General features: G+C 40.4%; 1 protein-coding gene across 2 annotated transcripts in view; it reads right to left on the bottom strand.

The window, feature by feature from the left end:
- Window positions 1-26,212, bottom strand: part of RYK (receptor like tyrosine kinase) — an 86,788-nt gene that overhangs the window by 45,664 nt on the left and 14,912 nt on the right. For both annotated transcript variants that reach the window (XM_059663899.1, XM_059663900.1), the window contains exons 2-3: window positions 13,954-14,075; window positions 1,657-1,756 (exon numbers count right to left, since the gene is read on the bottom strand). In XM_059663899.1, the coding sequence (XP_059519882.1) occupies window positions 1,657-1,756; window positions 13,954-14,075 (222 nt within the window). The remainder of the gene's footprint in view (window positions 1-1,656; window positions 1,757-13,953; window positions 14,076-26,212) is intronic.

Here is a 26,212-nt window from a genome sequence, read left to right as displayed (position 1 = left end):
TGTTAAAGAACAAACCAAGAAATAAGTGGAGAGAGAATTATTTTCAACTTTTGCTCATGATATTAAAATCACTTTGTCTCTCATATGTTCTCTTACTGCAGCGGTTCTCAACCTGTGGGTCGCGACCCCTTTGGGGGTCAAACGACCCTTTCACAGGGGTCGCCTAAGACCATCGGAAAACACATATATAATTACACATTGTTTTTGTGATTAATCACTTTGCTTTAATTATGTTCAATTTGTAACAATGAAATTGGGGGTCACCACAACATGAGGAACTGTATTAAAGGGTCGCGGCATTAGGAAGGTTGAGAACCACTGTCTTACTGTGATATAGTTAAGCTACAGAAACATAAAGCAAACACTGCCACCTGACCAGCCACATCAACAATAAACATTACTTAATAAAAAGGAAAGACAATTCACCACCTGAATTCAATATGTACTGCTCTTAATGGAGAGATTAAATATAAAACTGTGTGGCATGGCCAGTATGGTTCCATGGTTGAGTATCAATCCATGAACCAGGAGGTCACGGTTCAATTCCCAGTCAGGGCACATGTCTGGGTTGCAGGCTCAATCCCCAGTGAGGGGCATGCAGGAGGCAGCCAATCAATGATTCTCTCATCACTGATGTTTCTCTCTCTCTCTCTCCCTCTCCCATTCTCTCTTTGAAATCAATCAAAATATATAACAGTGAATAAGACTGCCAGGAAGACTTCCTCAACACCACTGTGGCTTATACTTCCAAGTTTTAATAATTTCCGTTTTCTTAAAATTTCACATCTTTAGGAACCTTTCTCAAAAGGCTGGTCCAAAAGTAATTAAACGGGTGTAAATATGACACTTCAGTAATTTACTCAGGCAAGCCCCGAGTGCCTATCCCAGGCCAGATGTTATGCTAGGTGCCAAGGGTAGAGAGTTGAAAAAGACAGCACCTGCCCTTTGGGTGGTCACAGGCTAGCAGGGTGAGAAAACAAACAAAAAATTACAAGATAATGTATATCTGTTCAAAAATAGCGAAATAAAGATTCTATGGGGAAGCAAGAACAGGAGAAAGCATTAACAATTGGAGGGAGAGGAGGAGGCAGGAAAAGAACAGTGCAGATTTTGAGACTTGTAGACTATTACTCGTGAATGGGAGTTCACAAGAGGAAAAGATGGTTCCAAATACAGAGACCAGCACATGCAAAGGCGTGGGTATCAGAACTGCATGGATGTGGAGCTGCTGGAACACTGGGGCAAGTGCAGCAACAAGGCCAGACAGGCAGGGGCAGACGGTCAACCTAAAGCATGCTGGGTAGAGTGTCTGGGATGCATTCAGTTGATGGAGGTAGGGGACACGGTTGTGAGAATTACTCCCAGAGGAACAAGACCAAATACGGGGAACCACACAGAGGCCAATGCCAGCAATGCAGAAAGGGAGATAAGGAAGAGCTGAGCACAGACAGTTCTGGAGGCGATGGAAAAGAGGGAATGGTTTAAAAGACAGTACAAATCATCAATGTTTATAAAAATTACTTTTCAAAGTACTTGTATATCTTATGACTATCAAGTAAGATGCACCACACAGCAGTATGGAATATAAATTATTCTTTTTGGGATACGGGAGACACAGTTGTAATCAGTGGGGTAAACATTGTCTTTGAGACTCACCTGATAAAGTGCGTGGAACTTCCCCCTGAGCAGAAATGTTGACCTGGGGCATGTCCATTGCCACAAAGTTGTCTACTTGGAATCCCAGCTTATATTCAACCTGTAAAATGGAGAAATAAACAAACTGGACCTGTGATATCAGAAAGGACACTGATAACCTGACTTCACTGATTTGGCTCATTAATGAATACATGCGCCTTTCATGTGTACAATCTAGCTATTAAAGAACACAAATAGAAACAGTCCTAGGAATTTTCAACTGGACAAAAATTCAGCCCAGTAAGCCACTGTCTACTTCCTATCCACCATAATCCTGTAAATCTGCCATGTAGATTTCAGAAATTCTTCTGAGAACTACACAGCCATTGAAAAGGAAGTCTAGAGAGGCCCTGAGATGTATAATTCATAGACCAAGGTTAGCCAGCAATGCCTTCTCTGGCTGATAAAAGCCAAGTTCTGATGGGCTACATGTGGCTGGCAGACCCACTCCTACAAGCAGATTCCAAGGCAGGAATTTCTAATAGAATATCTAAGCCACATTCTCTAGTCTAACTTTTACCATTAAGCAAATTCATGGTTGGATGCCCATCTAACTTCTGAATCTGTTTCTCAAGTGAGTTAGAATCCAAAAGGGGAAAGAGGTGATTAAGACGTTATCTCTGGAATACCAATATTTATCTATCAAATACCTGCCCTACACAGTATGACTTAAAAGAACCAACCAGCATCAATAAATAAATAGTCTTGCTGCTTAGAAAGATGTTCATGGAAGAAACAGCTCAAACCGCAAAGCAATAGTTGAAATTCAGAATGGCTGCCACCTGCAATAAGGCCATATATCTCTCATTAGTCTTTGTTCTGCCCATGGGACCTTTTTCTCCTTTTTTAATCCTCACCCAAGGACATTTTTTTCATTGAATCCAGAGAGAGAGAAAAGGAGAAAGAGAGAGAGAGAGAGAGAAAGAGAGAGAGAGAGAAGAGAGAGAGAGAGAGAGAGAGAGAGAGAGAGAGAGAGAGAGAGAGAGAACACCATCAATTGGCTGTTTCCATTGGGGTTCGAACCTGTAACCTCAGTATGTGCCCCAACTGGGAATCGAACCCATGATCCTTTGGTGTGTGGGACAACGCCCTCGCCATGAGCCACACTGGCCAGGGCCCATGGGGTCTTGATAAGACTATTAGTAGTACCTGCTCCCATTCAGGGGTCACAAGAGCAGCTTTGGTGGATAGCTAGGATAGATGGAAGCCAAGGGGCAGTGGGTTGGGAAAAGAGTAGCAGGAAAGAGGTTCAAGAACCCATTCTTTTAAAAAAAATTTAAAATTTCAATTATAGTTAACATACAATATTATATTCACTTAAGGTGTACAACATAGTGATTAGACATTTATGTAACTTACAAAGTGGTCACCCCAATAAGTCTAGTACCCATCTGACATCATGCATAGTTATTATGATATTAACGACTACATTCCCTATACTGTCCTTTATAATTGGCAATTTGCAAATCTTGTTTAAGAAACAATGAGGAAGAATTGGAACCAGGCAGTAGCTGGGGGCGGGGGGGGGGGGGGGGTGGGGGAGCGGGGGGGGGGGTGGAATCCCAACGCTTTTCTGTCTTCTTTTATCAATGGGAGGTATTCCCAATGCATATGCTAATGAAAAAAGCCAATGAAATGGGACATCATAAAGATGAAAGGAAACTGGGAAAAAGGATCATCCCATATGTAAGACAGGGTTGGGAACCTTTTTTCTGCCAAGGGTCATTTGGATATTTATAACATCATTCAAGAACTATACAAAATTATCAACTTAAAAATTAGCCTGCTATATTTGGTCAAACATTTAATGAACTCACCCCTAATGCCTTGGCAGGCCAGACCAAATGATTTCGTAGGCCTTATATGGCCCGCTGGCCGGATGATGTTCCCCACCCCTGCTGTAAGAGAACGGACTGGCCCTTTGGTATGGCTCCAGGAAAGGGGGTGTCTACCCATGGATAAGAAAAGGGACTCAATCCAATGAATTTAACTCTCTGGGTTTCTCCTTTCACACTCTATCTGAAAGCCCCTGAATGCTGTAGGGAGATGCCAACGTTAAACTACTGCTTTGCAGTTACAGGAGGTATACAGATAACTGTTAACGGCTGTATTTGATAAGTGCAACTGTTCATAAAGGAAATGTTCTTGCTGCTGCACATCAGTAAGTGACTTAGTGGTACCTTGGCTAGGAAGTATGCACTCTCACCTTAGCATACCACCACAGGGTCACTGCCACCAGGAGGTGCTAGCAGGCTTTTCAACAATTCTCATTGGCTAACAGTGAGAGAACGCACTCACTGTATCCCTGTATCCATGCTATCTCTGAACAGGACCATACATGGAGAGCAAGTGCACACATTGGCAGTCAGCAAGAACTGGGTTTGGAACCGTTAGACTATGTGATCCTTAGGAAAATTGTTAACTTTCCAAGTTTCAGTTGTTGTAAAATGAAGATAAAGGAATCCATTGTGAGGATCAAACAGGACAATTAACGCAGCACATCTGTCAGTGTGGCACAGGTTCCCCTTGATGAGTGAAGAGTCCAGTGGCATCAGCAGTTATTCCAGAGTAGCTGCCCTATTGTCCCGCTGCACTTCCCATAGGCACCAGCCTACTCCTGACCCTAGAGGTCCTGACAGCCTTCCTGTGCTCTGCCAAGATCACTGCTGCAGCCCTTCTGTTTGGTCCCCCACCCTGTGAACCCCACTATTTTAAACAGCCCTCACACTCTTAGCCTCGTCACAAACGTCTTCCCCACCTTGTCCCCCAACCTGGCTTTCCTCAGAAGTCGTGTCCTCCCGTTCATCACTCAGTTCATACAACACCTGACCCGCAGGGACTAGGCAGTAGGGGCAGCATTCTTTTAGAATCATTAGGTCCTTTCTGGACATCCCTTCCTCATGCAAAACCACCTAACCCTGAAGCTCGCAAGTTCTACTCCTAACAGCTCTTCCTCATGCCATCAACATGAACAACAGACTCAGGTCATTGCAGGGGCCTTGGCCCTTGGCTCACTCTATCTCCTGCCATCTTCCTGGTGGCTCCAATATTCAATATTCCTACCTACTAAAGAACTTGCTCCATAACCAAACAATGCAAAAATTCCACTCTATCAAAGATCCCATCACTACCTGATTCCTACATAACAAGGTCTTTGTCTCTACTCTAATTCAGCCAACATTTATGAAGCACATTTATAAGCAGGGGGTGTGCTCACAGCTGAGATGTAATAGCCAATTATTTCCCTCCTTCCCAGCCCAGCCAGGGACCTGGTTTCACTTTCCCACACCAAAGACAATGTTACTGACACTGTCCTATCAACACCCTAGGTTCACTCCCTGCCCCCTTAGAGGGCAGCCCCAGCTCCCGATGCCCCTCACTCTACTCCTGTGACCCAGCACTGCCAGAGGCGATCACTTCCCAGGGGAGAAGGGTGCTCTCACACAACACTGACTCCAGGCTGAGGGTAAGCCCTTAATCCTGCTCAGCTGTCCCTCCTCACCAACTCTCTCTCCCTAGTTTTCTCATTCCAAACCTCACAGGACCTCATGCTTCACCGCCTGCTGTTCTGCCCGCTTCCTCGCTCAACAACGTTCTTTTCTCCTTTGGTGAGCACAGAGGAGCCCCCTTTCTGCCTTTCTTTTCAGCATGAGGAGGATCTGTTAGAACACCCATCCTTTGTACCCAGTCCCAAGGAAAGATCTATTCTCCTCTATCTGACAAATGACAAACCCTTCTATCTAGCACTCTAGGTTCCAGCCCATGGGAACCTCATATTACCAACCAGTCTTCCTCACTCTCCTCTATCTTCAATCCTCTCATGTGCCCAATTACCTACTAAACATATCTACCTAACAACCTTATAGCCCTCAAATTTAACAGATCCAAAGCCAAACTTATGTTTCCCCACACATACTGTCTCCTTTACTGGAGGACTCAGTTATTATAAGCAGAGGCACAGCTAACCAGGGACCAGAACCCCTAAGGAAGCCAAGAACAGCACACGGGATCAGGGCCATAACTGCAGTCCCCAGGACAGGAATGGGGAGAAGGGCAAGAGGCAGGGAAGTGAGCTTGTGAGTGGAGCCGGGTAGAGTGCGGGGCACGAGGAGAGGTGGTGAAGGGGCTCAGTAACAGGTTTGAGGACAACCCTGCTACCAGAATCGCAGCCTGGCAGAGTAAGTCTGCAGGTGTGGAAGCCTGCCTTTTGCTGGCTCCCTTTTTGAGGGCCCCTCAAAACATGTGAGGCATTCATTAGGCAGCAGTTCTCTTCTCCCTCTGGAATCTTTAAGATACAAAATTTAAAACTGCAGTTTTGGGGGTCAGGGAAGAAACTGTCCATTGTTAAATCCCTTTTCTGTACTTTGGCGTGTACTGATCTATACGGAATCACACTTGTCAATAATCCTTTGAAGAAACTGATCTGTTCTACAGCTAACATTCATAATCTACGGCAACAAAGGAATTCTGAAAAGCAGTTGTCAGAAAAGAAAGAATGAACCAAAAGACTTCAGAAAAGAAACTAGAGAAAATATAAATATTTGAATAAGCTAAAAAATAAACATTTTTGGTAATCTTCCCTTACTTGGAAATGAATGGCAACTGCAAATAGGCAACCGATGAGTAAAGCCATTTCCTTCTGAAACACAGTACAGATTTAAAGTGAATACACTTGCCCATAGCCTAACAGACTTCTAATTTCTCTGAATTTCTCACAGAAGCCCCACTCTGCTGGGGACACTGCAGACTGCTCCCCGGGGCTGCTGTTGGAACTCGGTACGAGTTCCCTGCAAACCCTCCTGACAATGATGAAAATTTCCTGAAACCAGAGAACAGCTATGGGTGGGCATGTGTAGGAGAGGTATTCTGCTACCCTTTCATATATTGTTGCATTTCAGCTATCTAAAATATAGACACTTAACAAATGCAGGGTTTGTTTGTTTTTTTCTGGACATAGGAGAATGTTCCGGGATACAGAAGAAACTAATTATTTGTCAAAACAACCCAGTAGCTTTTGCTTCTTTTAAAGTGTGTGGCCTTGTGAAAGAGAAGCAATATCAGAGTTCTCATCCCATCTGGAAATGCAATTAGCCAATGGTATTTATCCACCACTCACTACGGCAATGTGACACATATCGAAAATAAGATACAGCTCCAGCCTCCGAGGAGACCACAGTCTGTTTGGCAAGACAAAACAGAGTTGTGTAAACACTGAAGAACAGCACTATGAGCAAAAGCTTTGATGTGTGAAAACGAATGTTAAAATTTCTACAATGTGAACTGACATACCAACTAGCTAAGGGATCTTTGGAAGCAAATATTGCATCTCCTGGCACACTCTTAACAGGCAAGAACCAAGAGCTTCTGATCAAGTGTCAGAGCTTGGGAGCCATGGCCCTCCTTCTGAAAGCTCATGACTGCATCCCAGGGCCAACATGACCAGGTGAAGAACCTTCTCTATTCCCTCCTGCCTTCTTGCATGACTTTCCCATTTCAAGTCAACTCTGCTGCCTGCTTCCTCCCAAATATGAGTCGTGGTTTCCTCTTATAGTAACTGATCAATAAACCAAAGTACAACCATATAACAGTATCTGATACAGTCATCTAGAGGGGAAAAAAGTTCAACTCGATAAGCAATGAGACACTTTACTGGGATACATTAGAAAATATGCAGTATATTACTTGTTCAAAAATGCACACACAGATCCACCCTTATCCATGCACAGAGCATCTCTAGAAGGGGAGGCTAGAATCAGGTAGCAGTGGTGCCACAGGGAGGGGGACTAGGTGGCTAGATTGCTTGGGGTGGTACTAAGGAGTGAGACTTATTTTTCACTATATCCTCCTTGTGCCTTTTGAATTTTGTACTATGAGCATATATTGAATATTCAAAAGATTAATTTTGAAAATAAAAACCTTCAATTAACCAACTGTGCTAAAATTGCCAGAGATTATGACCTAAAACTGGAATTATGAGCTCCAATGGTGGTCAAAGCCTGAAACTAGATTCACACATACACATTTCTTAGGTTTTTTTAATTATAAAATGTTTTACGATACAAGATGATTGCTTTTCTCTAAATTCTTATACCTGTCACAGGTGAACTTGTGAAATTAGTTTAGCTATATAGTTAAGCTATGAATTCCATTCATTTATTCACATTTACAGCTTTATTCAGAGTAAAAAACCTGAAAAAGCCCATGTGTTCAACTGGTGTCAAATGTACCCAGGCTATGTTTTCATGCTCCTAGAAACAGGAAATTCACAGCTCCTAAAGGAGCACACTGTAATTCTAAAAAGCTCTGCTGTTCACAAGTTCCCTGTCTGATGAGCTGTGCCCTGTGGCTTTTACCCCCTGCATCTCTTCTGCAGTCAGTTAAGGAGCACCTGTAACTAAGTACCAGGTGCCATACCACGCACAGAGGACACAGAGAAATATGAAAGGGATTCCCACCTCGGGGTGCTGAGCATCGAGGAGGAATGCAGAAAAGAAATCACTACAACACTCTCAGAACATGATGAGGGCTGTGGGGGACACACTCTCAGAACATGATGAGGGCTGTGGGGGACACACTCAGAACATGATGAGGGCTGTGGGGGACACACTCTCAGAACATGATGAGGGCTGTGGGGGACACACTCTCAGAACATGATGAGGGCTGTGGGGGACACAGAACATGATGAGGGCTGTGGGGGACACAGAACATGATGAGGGCTGTGGGGGACACAGAACATGATGAGGGCTGTGGGGGACACACTCTCAGAACATGATGAGGGCTGTGGAGGACAACACTCTCAGAACATGATGAGGGCTGTGGGGGACACACTCTCAGAACATGATGAGGGCTGTGGGGGACACACTCTCAGAACATGATGAGGGCTGTGGGGGACACACTCTCAGAACATGATGAGGGCTGTGGGGACACACTCTCAGAACATGATGAGGGCTGTGGGGACACACTCTCAGAACATGATGAGGGCTGTGGGGGACACACTCTCAGAACATGATGAGGGCTGTGGGGGACACACTCTCAGAACATGATGAGGGCTGTGGGGGACACACTCTCAGAACATGATGAGGGCTGTGGGGGACACACTCTCAGAACATGATGAGGGCTATGGGGGACACACTCTCAGAACATGATGAGGGCTGTGGGGGACACACTCTCAGAACATGATGAGGGCTGTGGGGGACACACTCTCAGAACATGATGAGGGCTGTGGGGGACACACTCTCAGAACATGATGAGGGCTGTGGGGGACACACTCTCAGAACATGATGAGGGCTGTGGGGGACACACTCTCAGAACATGATGAGGGCTATGGGGGACACACTCTCAGAACATGATGAGGGCTGTGGGGGACACACTCTCAGAACATGATGAGGGCTGTGGGGGACACACTCTCAGAACATGATGAGGGCTGTGGGGGACACACTCTTAGAACGTGATGAGGGCTGTGGGGGACACACTCTCAGAACGTGATGAGGGCTGTGGGGGACACACTCTTAGAACATGATGAGGGCTGAGGGGGACACACTCTTAGAACATGATGAGGGCTATGGGGGACAACACAGAACATGATGAGGGCTGTGGGGGACACTCTCAGAACATGATGAGGGCTGTGGGGGACACACTCTTAGAACATGATGAGGGCTATGGGAGACCACTCTTAGAACATGATGAGGGAGGGCTATGGGGGAGACACTCTTAAAACGTGATGAGGGCTATGGGGGAGACACTCTTAAAACGTGATGAGGGCTATTGGGGGAGGAAAGAGCAACGTACTGTGGGGACAGAAAAGGGCACTGACACTGCCAAGGACAGGTGACACCAAGTCTTATGGTTTTATGAGATAAGTGGGAGTTAATGAGATAAAGAATGAAGAAAGTACATTTCTAGCAGAACCAATAGCAGCATGTAACAGAGCACAGGCCAGTCAAGAAATTGCCAAACAGACAAAATGGCACTAACCAATTAGCTGGAGAGACACAGAAGAGAACGGCAGGGACGAGATCGTGAAGGCTTCCTAACTGGATTCTGGTGGCAACTGAGAACCTGGAGCAGCTCTGTGCTGGGTGCACCAAAAGGCCACCCAGTGGCAAGACCATTTACAAGATCATTTGCATATGTCGGTAAGAAATAAATTAAGGTCCAAACTACGGATGAGGCATTAGGTCCCGACATAGAGAGGAAATTAATTTAAGGTTTTAATTATGAGAAAGAAGCAACTAGACTTGAAAGGTCTAAGAGGAGAAGTCTAGGATCCTGTCTGGGCTTCTGGCCTAGCCATGTAACTCGATGGTGACACCCTCCAACAAGTCAGGGAACTTCTGCAGTACCAAGGATGTCCTACCAGCAACAGCAGCCCAAATGTGCACTAATGATAGTAGTTAGTATCTGCCACAGAAGTAGTTTAGAAATTATGCTGCACACGACAATGCGAAGAAAATGGATGCACAATAGAGCTGCGCAACATGTACCCCCGGCCAACACTGCTTCCCATTCAAACGTGCGTTCACCTGAGCTCCTTCTTCTATCTACGCTCCTCCACTCCAAGTTCCTCCCATGACAGGCTCCTAAAAACTCCTCATGCACACTCTAACAGCGATGTCAGATCCCTGAAACTAATTCCAAATAAAACCATCAGTGTGTGTGTGTGTGTGTGTGTGTGTGTACACATATATATATTAATCTTTATTGTTGAAAGTATTAACTATGCTCCCCTCGTCCCCCCACTGTTTAATTTAGTTCAATTGTAACTGTGACATCCCACGTTGTCTTTTTAGCTACAGTCCCCCCATACACTTGCCCAGGAAACATTCTCATAATATATCAGCGTTCTTTTTTCCTAAGTCGGCCCAGAAATAGTCACCTTGTTCAAGGTTAGTAGAGTACCTAGAATAGAATCTCTACTACTTCATTAGATTTGTCTCTATTTTAAAAATCCATCTATTACTTATTTTTATATTCATCATTAAAGATAGGAAAGGTAACAAATGATTGATTACCTATCAGTTTTTTTTGGAGAACATAGAAGCTTCTCTGCCTGAAAGCAATTCACAGAAACTGGATCTCAGAGTTGCAGGGAAACTTAAAATTCAAGACCCGCCACTCCACTAATGCTTGAATTCCTTCTACAACACTTCTACCACGTGGCTGCCCAGTGCAGCTCTGACTGCTTTCCGTGAGAGGGAACACACTACTCTCCCTGACAGCACAATGGCTGGAAAGTGAAACCTATTTTTAGCAGATATGCAAAAACTAGTGGTTGAAAGTGTGATAAGGAATGGGATTTTTTTATATACAATTTCAAATTCTCTCTCCACAATTACTTATCCATCACAAAGAAGAAAACAGCAGTGTAAAAACCTGGTGAACTGGGTGATCAGAGTTAACAGCACCAGCGATGGGACAAGCTGGCAGTGTGTGCACTGTGAAGAACAGCACTTCTGTGGTGTTTACAGCCAGAGACGTTCCTGAATCAAATCAAGAGGAAACCTCAGACAACTCAAAATGAAGGACTTTCCACAAAATAACTGGCCTGTATGTCTCCAAAGCGTCAAGGTCAAGAAACACAAACAAAGGCCACGGATATATCCAGTTTAAGAGGGGCCTAAAGGGACATCAACCAGTTGCATGCATGATCCTAAATCAGGTGAAAAAAAGAGCTATAAAGATCGGGATAACTGACAAAATGTGAGTCCTGTGGTAAAATAATATTAGTTTATCAGTGTTGTTTCCTGACTTTGACCACGTTGTGTAAAGACTCTCCTTGTTCTTAGAAAATATACACTGATGTATTTAAGGTTAAAGGGATGTGATTCTTGCAATTCCCTTCCACATAGTCAAGGGAGGAAAAGTGTGGTCACATGAGAGTGGGGAGAAAGAAATATAGAATGAATGATAAAATAAGTAAATGGAACAAACCAGTAACAGCTAGTGAATCTGGGTAAAGAATATATGAGAATTCTTTTTACTACACTTATAATTTTTCTTTATGTTTGAAATAATCAAAATTAAGTTTACCAGCCCCCTCCAAATAAGGTCACATAATCTTTATGCAAGAATACTGAAAAATGTGTAAGCCGGCTTTCCTTGAAGAATTCAGGTGCACACTCATTGAAACAGACATATTTCAGATTAAAATGTCTCAAGTGAACCTTTTCTGAATTATCTATACCACATCCAGGTTATTATGTACTAAATGTCCTTAATTATTTCACATGAATTTTTCTCTCTTCACCTCTGTTTCTGCATATATCCACTCTTAAAAAAGAACCCCCATATTAGAATACCCCAAGGCAACAATGTTGGACAGCTGGAGTGCCCCAGGCAGTAAAGCATACATGTTTTACCCTGGATCCAACTAACAACTTTAACCACGACATTCCTGCAGCTATGTTTTAGTGCATGTATTTGTATGTGTGTACTGTTTCTATAAAGTATGCATGAGTATATATAAGAAGAAGAAGAATATATGCTTATTTTTATAATCATTTTTACCTATACTTACTCACTTTGTAAGGAATGTTGGTTCATTGGAACCATCTTGGGAGAGGGAAGGGAGAAATAATGTGGCATTGTAAATCAAAATTCTTTAAACATAAACATTTTTGACCTAATCATTTCTTAGTGATAATTTACTATTCAGAAATAATGCCACAAATGCACAAAAATTTCTGAACAAAGATGTTCTTAATGTGTACACATATATATTCACATATACACACACACACACATTTTTCCTGTTTCTACAGTCATCAATAACAAAGGTAGAAACAGCAACTACCAGTTGTTTTTATCATCCTGTTACCATGGATTCTGCCTTCCAAATGAAGTGAAAGAAACTATTTGTAGGAGTGAAAGGAAGCACTGTTTGAAATAGTAAAATGCTATTAAAGATCCATGTGTCAATGAGGCACTTAAATAACTATAAATCATACTTCCTTACAATATCATATTACAAAGCCACTAAAGAGAATGAGTTAAATCTATAAGTAGAGAAATGGAAAAATGCCAAGATATAGTATTAGGTAGGGGGAAAATACTGTACAACACATGTGTCATAAAATCCCCTTTTTGTTTAAAAAGAGGGGGGGAAAAATGAGCCTTGAAGTATACCAAACTATAAACAATTATTACTTCTGGGTACAGATCTACAAAGTTTTAAAAGTTCTTAAAACAATTCTATAATATTTGAATTTTCCCAAAAACCACTATTGCTTTACAAGTAGAAATAAAAATCTATATTAAAGTGGTCAAATTTAAAAGACTGTGCAAAAATACAGAACAGCCACCACTTTACAATACTTAAAAAAACACACACACACTCCAGCCCAACTGGCATGGCTCAGCGGCTGAGCATTGGCCTATGAACCAGGAGGTCAGGGTTCGATTCCCAGTCAGGGTACATGTTCAGGTTTCAGCTCGATCCCCAGTGAGGGGTGTGCAGGAAGCAGCTGATCGTTGATTCTCTCTCATCATTGATGTTTCGCTCACACTCTCCTTCCCTCCCTCCCTCCCCCCTTCTCTTTCTCCCTATCCCTTCCGCTCTGAAATCAATAAAACATACATTTAAAAAAAGCACACTCTGACAATAGGTATTCTTATTTGTTTTTTAGTAGCAAAACTATTTTTATTTCCCAAATAAAATCCTACTCAGAAGCCTATTACAAAGCTGAACCAAGGAGGTGGGCTCCACACTGAGACTCTCGCTCTTTGACTTTTGAGAAAACTTGTATTCAAGGAGTCTGGGAAATGTGAATAATTCAGCAAACCAAGCAAGATGTGCCTTAGGGTTAAGGGAGCTTAACCACAGCACACATGGGTGCCTGAGTCAGCTGCACCTCACTTTCACCGTTTCTCCATAGATGGGAGAACTATATCCATTATATCAAACATGTCTAAAACACCTATCTCACCAATTCCCCCACCCTCACTCATGTTGCTTCACCGTAACAGCATAGTCATTAGCAGGTACAAATGCCCCTTCAAACTAGAGCTTCATCCCTGCTTGAAAAGCCTGAAGGGATGTAAGTGTTCTGTCATAAGCTAGGCACATAAATGATGGCTACCACATTTTAAAAGACTTCAGGAAGTCTAGAGGAATAGGCTAAAGATTTAAAATAAAAATCTGAAAGGATCCAGTACTGCTACAGCCCTCCACCCACTGACCCTTTGTGCAGATACAGCCCTTGCCTCGGCCCTGGGCCTAGGTGGGGCTAGCTTGGCATCTTTGGTTGACCACGCTCTTACCTTGGACTTTGCATGCCAAGTGAAGTGCAGGAAATTTGTCTCACTGGGTACTAACAGGTTAAAGGATAGAGCGTAGTGACTAACAAGGTCATTTCTCACATAATAAAGTTCTGCATCGAGACCTAGAAAAAAAAATAAAGAAAAAATAATTAAACTCCTAAAAATACTCTCAAAATCATTAACCATCAGTATTTCAAGCACAAATAATAGAGTGAAAATAAAACTGATGTACACACACATCGCAAATGTCTCCCATTGTGCTGCCTTACGAAGCAGGAAAGACACCGGGCTCCATCAACACCCACAAAGATGAAGAAACGGGTCCCAAACAATTACGTAGTTATCTGGCTAAACACAGGGTGCTGGAACCAGAACGCTGGTAATGAACACTCTTCCTTTTGGACACAGTGCTTCTCAGAGTAAGGCCTACCAACACTAGCCCCTTCTCCCCCCAGAACTGATGGGGATTGAGGAAGAGAGTCACATGGAAGGAAGAAAGGCACCTGGGTGAGAACACTGGTGTGAGCCAAGGCCTCAAGCCCCCCAGCCAGAGAGGACCTCGGCCTGCAGCCTGCTCCACAGGCATGACGCCTGGCGGCTCTGCAGCACGGACCACAGCACACTCACAGCAGTTGTTGCACAAACATACATCCTCCCCACTACCTGGACTATAAGGTGGAGCGAACCATGTTTCTCCTTGTATTCTCACACAGTTTTCTGCGCAAAGTAGATGCTCGACAAATACTTGTTAAACAACGAGTAGTACTGCAGATAAAGGAGAAATAATCGGGACGCCTGAGAAATGCTGGGGAAGTCACTCAAATTTCACTCGTTCCCACACCACCTTCTTAAGCAGGGCCACATCCAACTTCCAGCACATACCACATTCTCCAATTTTGTCATACTCCTTCATCCTTCATGCATTTAATATTTTTCTTTAAAATTGATTCAATTTTTAAAACAAAAATTTTAAAGGCCTAAGTTCATCACTTTCTTGAATAAAAAATCAGTAATAACTGTGAAAAAATACAAGGTAACTGCCAAAAAAATCAATTAAAAAAATAAAATAATATTACTAAATTCTAGCTAAATACTAGTGTCCATCAAAGAAGTGAGCTTGATCCCTTACAAAAAGGGGGTGGGGGAGTTAGCAAGTGTTTAAGAGAGGTAAAGAATCAAACAGAGACTTTTCCATGATAATCCAAAATAACTGAAAGAATAAAAGCAGGGAGTAACTTTCTCTCGGTTGATTTATTGTTGTTTAAAGTTGTGTTCAGGTGTCCCTCTAGTAATGCATGACATATGTATTTCATGCATTGGAGGGGGAAAGATACAGGTAAGCCAACTGAAATGTAAATTTCATATTTACTGAGCCTATTCATGGGTCTCACACCTCTAGGTATGCAGAGGAGTCAAGATGGGGGTCTCACACCTCCTAAGAGAGGAGACATAGAAACAACTGCTGCAGGCACTGTTCCTATAAAATTAACTTCTCATTTCTGAACTAAATCTAATATAATCATCAATTCAGAAATAAGATTTGAGGCTTCCACAGGGGAAAGCTGCTGCACTGGCTGGGTAGCACTGTTTTATTCATCCTATAGAGCAGTGGTTCTCAACCTTCTGGTTCCTCATGTTGTGACCCAACCATAAAATTATTTTCGTTGCTACTTCATAACTGTAATGTTGTTACTGTTATGAATCGTAGTGTAAATATCTGATATGCAGGATGGTCTTAGGCAAACCCCTGTGAAAGGGTCGTTCGACCGCCAAAGGGGTCGCGACCCACAGTTTGAGAACCACTACTATAGAGGGTACCTAAGGCAATGGGAGAAGGTTAGAGGTCTTCAGCAAAAGGCTCTGCCTGCTGGCAGGACAGGAAGTGCCAGCAAACATCTGGAGGGAGGATTGGAGGTGCTACAGAAAGGGAGAAAAGGAGGAGAAAGAGGGTGATAAGATGGGAGAAAGAAGGAAAAGCAACAAGAAAGCTGGGAACAAAGAAAACAGTAGCAATCACAATAATTGCAAATAGCATAAATTGATAGGTTAAAAAAAAAGAAGAAAAGCAAAGAAGTAAATGAGGCACTATTAATAAACATGAGACAAACTAGAACTTAAGGTGAAAAACTTTACATTAATAAATCCATTAATATCAAATTTATTAATAAGAAAAGTGTCTTATTAATAAAAAAACATAAGAAGATATAATAGTACAACTAACGAAAGAGTTTCAAACAGAGAAAGCAAAAACCGATAGGAAAAAAAAAAACCAAGAAGAAACAGACAAGTAAGTCCACAATAATAGTTGGAAACTAACAGGCTCTCAGAATACAGATCAAAACAGATAAAAATTTAGTGTGAATATATGATTTGAACAATACAATGTGGGACAAGAAACAAGGAGGGTTAATGAATTAGACCATACACATTAAAAACAATGGGTTCTAACTAGAAATAACACAGGTTACCTTTTCTGATCAAATACCATGATAAAGAAATTAACCGTAAGATAGAATAAAGCCAAACGATGATTATTTGGAAAGATCAATTAAATAGTTAAAACCTTTGCAAGACTGATTAAGAAAACAAAGAGAAAATACAAATTACCAATATTAGGAACAAAGAGGGAATATCATTACAAATCCTACAGATGTTAAAAATATAAAAAGATTATAAACTTTATGACAATAAAGTCAATAACATATAAAATAGAAAAATCTTTGAAAAACAAAATTTACCAGAACTGACAAAGAATTAAAAATACAAATAATTAAAAACCTTTCCTCAAAGCTCCAGGTCCGGATAAATTCTATCAAACATTTAAAAAAGATATAATACCAATCTTACATAAACTCTTTCAGAAAATAGCTGAAGAAAATGCTTCCTAATTCATTTTATGAAACCAGCATCACACTGATATTAAGACCTAACGAAAACATAAGAAAATTATAGACAGGCATCTCTAATGAACATAGGTACAAACATTCTCCATAAAACATTAGCAAACTGAATCCAGCAATATATGTAAAAAGAATAAAACATCATGACCAAGTATATATGAAAGGTTAACCTTTAAAAATCAACATAATTGATTTATTAAATTCTTATTTCTAAGATCAGAAACAAGGCAAGGATGTCCACTTCATCATTTCTACTCAACCTTATATTGGAGGTCCTAGCCAATGTATTAAGACAAGACAAAAAGCATAAAGTTAAACCATACACCTATTCTATGACCCAGTAGTTCCACTCCTAGGTAGTTATCCAAAAGAAATGAAAACATATGTCCACATAAAATACTTGTACATGAATGTTTACAGCACTTTTATTCAGAATAGCCAAAACTGGAAACAATACAAATGTCCATGTTGGATAACCAATTTTGGTATATTTGTACAATGGAGTACTATTCCGCAATAAAAATTAACTATTGAGGCTTTGTAACAAAAGGGGTAAATCTCAAAGACTGTATGAGTGAAGAAAGAAGCTATACACAAGAGAATGTACTATATAATTCTATTTACATAAAGTTCTAGAACAGGAAAAACTAATTGATGCTGATAGAAATCAGATAAGTGTGACTACCTGGGAAGGGGGGTGGGAGTAAGACTGGTGAACTCATTGCAAAGGGGCACCAGGGAACTTTCTGGGATGATGGAAATGCTCTATTTCTAGTTGGGGTAGTGTATGCATTTTCCAAAACAGCTATATTAAATCCGAGCATTTCATTACATGTAGTAAAGTTTGCCTAAAATTTTTAAAAGAAGGGGGGAAAAAGGAGTCAACAACAGATTTTACCTCTTTGTTCTAATCTTAACAAGCTTACATACCACAGAATATTACTAGCACGAACATAAAAGTTTTAGGAAAACTAATTAGCCTCACATAATCAACAGCTTCCGAATTTATACTTTAAACATCTTCCACAGAGAAAAAGAACTCTGGTCCTAATAAATAGCAGTTATATTGTTATTACTGGTAATAATAACAGCAATGTGTAAATATTTAAGTTTCCCAGACACAGTTCAAAGTATCAAGAACATACCTATAGGAGTTCTGTAAATCCAACTGCCTAAAATAGCTAGGTTAAAAAGAGCTGTAAGTATAAAAGAAATAAAGAACAAAAGGAGAACACATCCTCAAGCCATTCACTCAGTCATTTAATAATTTGTGGTTTATGTCCTACTTGAAATTCTCTAAATTCTTACCTCTCGTGAAACTGATGGATACAGCCAATTCCCTTTCCAACATCCTGGGGACATCTGTTCTCCCCAAATTGCTCAAGGTCTCTCCTGTTCTACCAACTCAAACTCTGGATAGAAACCATGGTTCCTAACTAGTAAACATTCTTTGGAACACCTGTGAACAACTTCACGACGTTCTAATTGATGGCTCGGCAAAGATTGGAGTCTGTAACTTCCTTAACCTTAAAACCTATCTGGACTTCAACTTTTGCTGGCATGCTTACTACCTGGTCATCCCTCCATGATCCCTTCTCGTCAATGACCCTTCTGTATACTGTCATCCCCTAATGCCACTGTGACATCCATAATCACCTCACCTTCTTGAAGCATCACTGGTGCTGTAGAGACCGAAGGACCCATTCTCCTACCCTCGGTGGGCACTGCCCTGGATCCCTATGACCTCTTCAGATGATTATCTGAGCACCCTTATTAAAAGTCCTGTTTCCATTTAGGCACATGCCATCAAACTATGCCACCTTCTCTCCTCCCATTATCCTTAGCTACCTCGTTCCCTGAGGACTCTGGAACCAGTTTACTAGTATAAGGTTTCTACACATCCTTCTCCTGTGACTTAATATGACAGACTCCAATGTCCCTGAGACCAGCTCCCTCTCAACCTGTCCTTCAATGGTCCTTTTATTCTTCAACGCCAACAATTTTTTCCAAACCAAAGCAATCCATTTCTATGAACAGTAACAATATATAAATTGCTCCACCTCCCAAATCTTGAACTGTGTATCTCAATAGCTAGTAGCTCTTTAGCTCCTCCCCTTTATTGTTGTTACACTAGCTGTTCTCTAGGCTCATTTCTCCAGTGTCTATAATCCTCTTGTTTCTCCCATTCTATTATACCAGTGGTCGGGAAACTGCGGCTCGCCAGCCACATGCAGCTCTTTGGCCCCTTGAGTGTGGCTCTTCCTAAGCCTTAGGAGTACCCTAATTAAGTTAATAACAATGTATCTACCTATATAGTTTAAGTTTAAAAAATTTGGCTCTCAAAAGAAATTTCAATCGTTGTGCTGTTGGTATTTGGCTCTGTTGACTAATGAGTTTGCCGACCTCTGTATTATACCAATTATTTCTCATTTTCTTCTTACCAGCCTCAATACCAATTACTTCAGTTACTTATCAGTACTTGAAACTTTTCCCCACCAGCCTATGTCAGATAAGTATACGCCACCATAAAAACACCCAATTTTGAACTGACTTGATTCCCCTACTCCGTGTTTTCTCTGGTGGTATAATTGAATACTGCATAATCCTGGATGAAGCCATTCCCACAAATTAGAGTCAGTACAAAACCATAACTACTATCCTCAACAAATAAATTAACATTTATAAGCTGCTGACAGTTTGGAGCCCTGTGACCCACCAAAATATATTGAAAATTTGAAATTCACTGCAATTGAGGTATTGAAATTGTAATGCAATTGCTAAACAAGTTGCTGTTTTCTGACTACAGATTTTGAGGACATTTGTTTTGAAATAAACATTCTTTATTAACTAAGGTAGTTAACTCCTAGTTGGAAAGAGTTTGAATTTTTTCAAAGAAACCATTAAAATGAGATGCAAAGTTCTGCCTATCAAATTAGCAAATATAGTCTGTTCTGTCCTAAGACAGGTTCCTGTAAAAACCAACTGGCTTATAAGTGGTTAGTAAATAAAATAACAATTGCCCATATAACACAGAAATTGTGTGGGCTACCATTTGAATTTTCCCAGGCAAGGAGAACTGGAAACGCTGGTAAAGAAGTACAATTTTCAGTGGGAAAGGGAAAGAAAAACCCTTACTTGGCTCAGATGCTAGCAGGCAGGAGCCCCCTCAGCCCTATTTGAAGAAAACTAAAAATGAGCACCTGAACCCAGAGCTCCCCGCTCAGAGCACTGCCAGCCTGTGCATGGATCCTGGATCCCAGCAAGCTGTATTTCCTCTTGTGCCATCTCTCTGGCAGCCCCAGCAGCCTAGAAAGGTACCTTCAGCTGCACTATTCCAAGGCAATGCAAGCCAGCAATTTCCATCCTGTTATGTATTAATATCTTTAACTCTCTTCTGAGGCAGCCTCAGCCACTATAAGTGGTTTGACTGGGCTATCCAAGTTATCTCATAAGGTACCAATTATACTTTTGTTAGTACTTGTTTGAAAATTGCAGAGGTCTTGAGTGGTTTACCCTTAACCTTATTTTTCCCATAAAGTCTGTTGTTTTTAGTGAATAAGTAATCTTAAAGGCGTGTTTTTTTTTTAAAAGGAATGTATTTGATGTAGTAACAGAAACACTTATATTCTTTAAATATAATATTAAATGTTAGGCAGGGTATGGTAAGTAAGCAATTTGTGAATATATATCAAAGTTCTACAAATATTTATACTCTTTGATCCAGTAATTCCACTTCTAAAAATCTATCCTAATGAAACCAAATATAGATACAAATTCTTATATAAAAAGGTATTAATCAAAGCAATATTTAAAATTGAAGAAAAGAAAGAATATATATGACTGGCCTTCGAGCATTGATTAATAAACTATAATGCATCCATAATAGAGAACAATAGTTTTCACAGTTTCTCTTCTTTGGAGGAGAAGAGATGGTACCCCAAGCTGCTATATCCCTTCAATCAAATCCTCCCTGTTCATCTATGTGACATATTGAGCTTCCCCTATAAAGACAGGCTTTAAGGACCAAAAAATACTGAAAAAGGCCAGGAAGCCATGAACAGCACTACTGTAATAAATTTTAATAAACTGGGTTTTGCTTAGAGTGCAACATTAAATAAAAACAGGTAAGATACGAACTGCATACAGCAAATTTTTAATATGTCTGACTTAGAATAGTTCTTACACATAACAGGTAATAATAAATATCCAGTGGATTAAAGTTAAAAGCATATGTATATGTACAACGTGTGTGCTCCATTTCTCAAAAAAGAAAGGAAATACCAAAATAATACTAACAGTGGTTAATGATGACTGGTGAATTATGGGTTACTTTTATTGCATGCTTTTGTTTTTTTCTTCTCTTAGCTTTAAGTTAACTGAAAAAAATCATTTTCAAAAAAGTTTAAAGAAATACACATACAGCTGCAGCAATTAACTAAACAAAAATCCAATTACTGCCTAAAATAATACATAAAGGCCAGTAGGAGCTAGAGAAAACCCTCAAACAACAAAACACAATTGAAAAAAAAAATCACACCATTACATTGGTAACGGTAACATCTATGATATATCAAGATTAACACTAGTAATAATAAGTTATTAAAACTTTCCCTTAAAGTACCCAAATATACTAAAAGGTAAAATTTGGCAAAGCACTATGAACTGAAGAGAGAACATGAAAACCCAGAAAGAATTTCCAAACTAATCATTGACAATAGGATTGAGAAGAAAATTCTTAAACTACCCATCCTCACTATTTAATGAGAATAACATGGGAAAGAAACCTAATTATGGAGACAGGCCATATTCATGGATTGGAAGACTTACTATTTATTTATTTATTTATTTATTTATTTTTAAATATAATTTTATTGATTTTTTTACAGAGAGGAAGGGAGAGATAGAGAGTTAGAAACATCGATGACAGAGAAACATCGATCAGCTGCCTCCTGCACATCTCCTACTGGGGATATGCCCGCAACCCAGGTACATGCCCTTGACCGGAATTGAACCTGGGACCTTTCAGTCCGCAGGCCGACGCTCTATCCACTGAGCCAAACCGGTTTCGGCGACTTACTATTTATTGTTAAGGTGGCAATACTACCCAAAGGGATCTATCAGTACAATCCCTATCAAAATTCTAAGCATCTTTTTTTTTTTTTGCAGACATGGAAAAGCAGATTCTCAAATTAATATGAAATTGCAAGTAGCCACCAAGAGCCAAAGAATCTTGAAAAATGAGAACACAATTGAAGAATTCACACTTCCCCATTTCAAAACTCACCACAAACCCACAGAAACCAAAACATTGTGGTACCAACATAACTAGGACATGCACACCAAGCCCAGAAATAAGCCTATATATTTCTGGTCAACTGATTTGTGGCAAGGATGCCAAAACCATTTAATGGGGAAAGAATAGCTTCTTCAACAAATGGTGCTGGGAGAAGTAGATATTCACAGGCAAAATAATGAAATCAGACCATTACCAAATACCATAAATAAAAACTAATGAAAATAGATCAACAACCTAAATATAAGTCGTTATGCTATAAAACTCTTAGAAGAAAACATAGGGCTTCATGACTTCGGATATGGCAATGGAATGATTCTCAGATACAGCATTAAAAGCACGAGCAACAGTAATAGATAAGTTGGACTTCATAAAAATGAAAAGCTTCTGTGCATCAATATTATCAAGAAGGTGCGAACAACCTAAAGAATGGAGGAAAATGTTCGCAAATTATGTATCTGATAAAGGCCCAGTATCCATAATATATAAAGAACTCATACCTCAACAACAAAAAGACAACTCAGCCTGGCCAGCATGGCTCAGTGGTTGAGCATCGACCTATGAACCAGGAGGTCACAGTTCCATTCAGGGCACATGCCCGGGTAGTGGGCTCAATCCCTAGTAAGGGGTGTGCAGGAGGCAGACAATCAATGATTCCCTCTCATCATTGATGTTTCCATCTCTCTCTCCCTCTCCCTTCCTCTCTGAAATTAATAAAAATATTAAAAAGACAACTCAATTATGGGTAAGGGACTTGAATAGACGTTTCTCCAAAGATACACAAATGGCCAACAAACATATGAAAAGATGCTCAACATCATTAATCATTAGGGAAATGCATATCAAAACCATAACGAGGTATCACTTCACATCCACTAGGATAGTGTTAATTAAAAAAAATAAAAATAAATAAACAGAAAATACCAAGTGTAAGCGAGGATGTAGAGAAATTAGAACCTTTGTACACTGCTGGTGGGAATGCAAAATGATTCAGCCACTGTGAAAAACAGTTTGGTGGTTCCTCAAAAGTTAAAGAATTACCATATGACCCACAATTCCATTCCTCGATATACATCCAAAATTGAAAACAGGTACTCAATCAAGTGTATTTATACATGTGCTCATGATAGCATTATTCATAATAGTGACAATGTGGAACTAGTCCTAATGTCCATTGACAGATAAATGAATAAATAAATTGTGGTGTATATATAGAATGAAATATTATTCAGCCATAGAAAGGAATGAAGTACTGGTACATGCTACAATGTGGATGAACCTCTAAAACATTATGCTAAATAAAAGCCAGACACAAAAGGTCTCATACTGTATGATTCCATTTATATGAAATATACAGAATAGATAAATCCCTAGAGATAGAATGCAAATTGGTCATTGCCAGACGCTGGGGGAAAGGGGAGTGAGAAGAAACTGCTTAATGGGTAAGGAGTTTTACTTTGAGCATTGGAAATGTTTTTTAGTTTGATAAAGTTGGTGGTTGTACAACTACACATATACATACTAAACGTTACTGAATTGTTCACTTTAAAGTGATTAATTTTATGTTATGCAAATTTGACTTCAAAAAATTATTATTTTTTAAAAAGAAAAGAAAAAGGGTTGACCCCTGACCCATAAATGGGAAGGGAGTATAATAAAACCAGCTTCCAGAGACGTGAAAGGATTATGAGGAAACTATCACTTATGAGAGAAAATGAGGTTTCAGTTAAACTGAAGAGAAAAAGAAGCACTGTGAAGAGTCAGAGACCTCCAAACAAAACTGGAGCTCCAGAGATGATAGTGAAAGGCCAGCAGGAAAGAGGACAGAGCAGGTGAGGTAGAGTGGGTAGAGGGAGGGAAAGGCCTCTGCTGGAAGGCAGACAGGAACAGGAGTGGACAGCTGTGGATTGACGAGGTAGCATTTTATTAGAAAGAACAGAGCTGTTCTCTTCTAACCTAGTTGTTCAATTACCATCACCAGGCTGCCAATTCCAGCAAAGTAGGAATGTTGCTCTCTTGTTAGAAAATATGACATTTGTTCATAGCTTCAAACATCCAAAATCCAAGCTGAAAAACCAAAGTTATTCCTGCAAAACTCAACACCCATTAAGAAAAATTATTTTTTCCCTAGACAATCCTAAGTTCAAACTTAATTCAGGCGTGTATTTATTCTACATGACCTGGCCTGTCTAGCTCAAGTTCAAATCATTTAATAGTTCAAATGTTTTTCCAAATGCTCTTAAAAGTTAACTACATAGCCCTAACCAGTTTGGATCAGTGGATAGAGTGTCGGCCTGTGGACTGAAGGGTCCCAGGTTCAAATCTGGTCAAGGGTATGTACCTTGGTGTGGGCACATCCCCAGTGGGGAGTGTGCAGGAGGCAGCTGAATCAATGTTTCTCTCTAATTGATGTTTCTAACTCTCTATCTCTCTCCCTCTCCCTTCCTCTCTATAAAAAATCAATAAAAAAATATATAAAAAATTATTTATAAAAAAAAAAAGTTAACTACGTATTTCCCAAAGCTACAACATTGGTTGTTGAGTGTCACTGAGCAAGCCATCTCCCTTTATAAAAAGAGCGACCTTTACAGCACTTGACGAAATACATTCCAAGGAGTTGTTCACATGTCTGTCTTCCCCAATACCTCACAAGCAGGGTTCAATCTTAGAACTGGTAGCTACTCAAATGTTAGACGCATGAATGGCTGGCTGTTGGTAAAAGTAAACTACATCAAAGATGGATTCTGAGGAACTGAATGAAATGGATTTTCTCTGTGTGTTTTTTAAATTCAGAAATCAGTTAAGGCAAGAAGATAAAAGTGATGTCACAGAAAGAGAACTAAAGCAAGGTTTTGTTAATCAGTAGCCGAGTGGCTTTTGGCAACCAATTATTTAACCACCTTCTCCAGGCATCAATTTTCTCAACTCTAAAACGAGGGAGGTAAACCAGATGATGTTAATGTCCCTCCCCAGCCACAAAATCCTATTAGTCTATGATACCATCCACTGTTTCCAAATGTCAGCCAAAACTCCATTATTCTATGATATCATCCATGGTTTCCAAATGCTAGTCAAACTCAAGTAAAAAAATGTATTTAGTCAAAATAATCTAGGTTCTGAGGACAGTACGGTATATGAGTCAGAGGGAAAAAAGCCAAAATCACTTAATACGTATGAAATCATTAAATACTCTATAGTTTAACCGTCGCTAAAAGATAATAAATATGGAGCTCTTATTTCAATTTTTTTCTAGTTTATAGAAACACGCTAAAACAGATATAATAAAATAATTTGTCCATCAGAATCTAATAAATCTGTAGTCAAATTATACCAAGAAAATTAGCTGAGACCTAATATTTAACTAGAAAGGGTATGTCTTCATAACTAAAAAAGAAAAGGCACATAAATCTTCCATCGCCATAGCTGTTTAAACAATAATCTTGTAGATTAAATACAATTTTTCATGTAATCCTCTGTCCATTCAGCATTGGCCTCCTATCCTTCTCAGGTGACCTGAAGTGCCTTGGTAGAGCTGGGTTGAGGTGTATACATGTACACACAGAGAGTATAAAAAAGAAATAAAGTGAGTTTCTAAGAGAAAGAAGATATGCAGGATCAACAAGAGAAGACAAGGTAAATATGCCACCCCCCTCCACGCCCTCCCTCCAGGAGGCCTCCACATCTCCTTCCTAAGACTGGACTAGCCTCCTCAAAGGAAAGGCAAGTGGACCCATCCCCCTTTTAGACCCTGAGAGGTAAATGGGGAGTCAGTTTCAAGGAAGGGAATCTCCTGATCCTCCCAAAAAGCCCGGCATCTGCAGTCACTGAGCACCTTTCCTCACTTGGCCTCTTCAGGAAGAAAACATGATATGAGGTCAAAATCAATAGTTCACTTAAAAACAATCCACTGGAGTGGCTCATAGTTACCACTGCATTAACAAACCAAGCTACAGGGTGCAAAGATCCACTTAGCAAGCATCTGCGCCCCCGCACCCCCCACTCTTCTCCAGAGATTACATTTCAGATCCCTGAAAATGGAAGCCCAAAGCTGTCCACCTCCCTAATA

Source organism: Myotis daubentonii, chromosome 14, assembly GCF_963259705.1.
Source record: "Myotis daubentonii chromosome 14, mMyoDau2.1, whole genome shotgun sequence".
NCBI lineage: Eukaryota > Metazoa > Chordata > Mammalia > Chiroptera > Vespertilionidae > Myotis > Myotis daubentonii.
The sequence above is the reverse complement of the archived record's forward strand: the minus strand, read 5'-3'. Positions and strand labels throughout refer to the sequence as shown.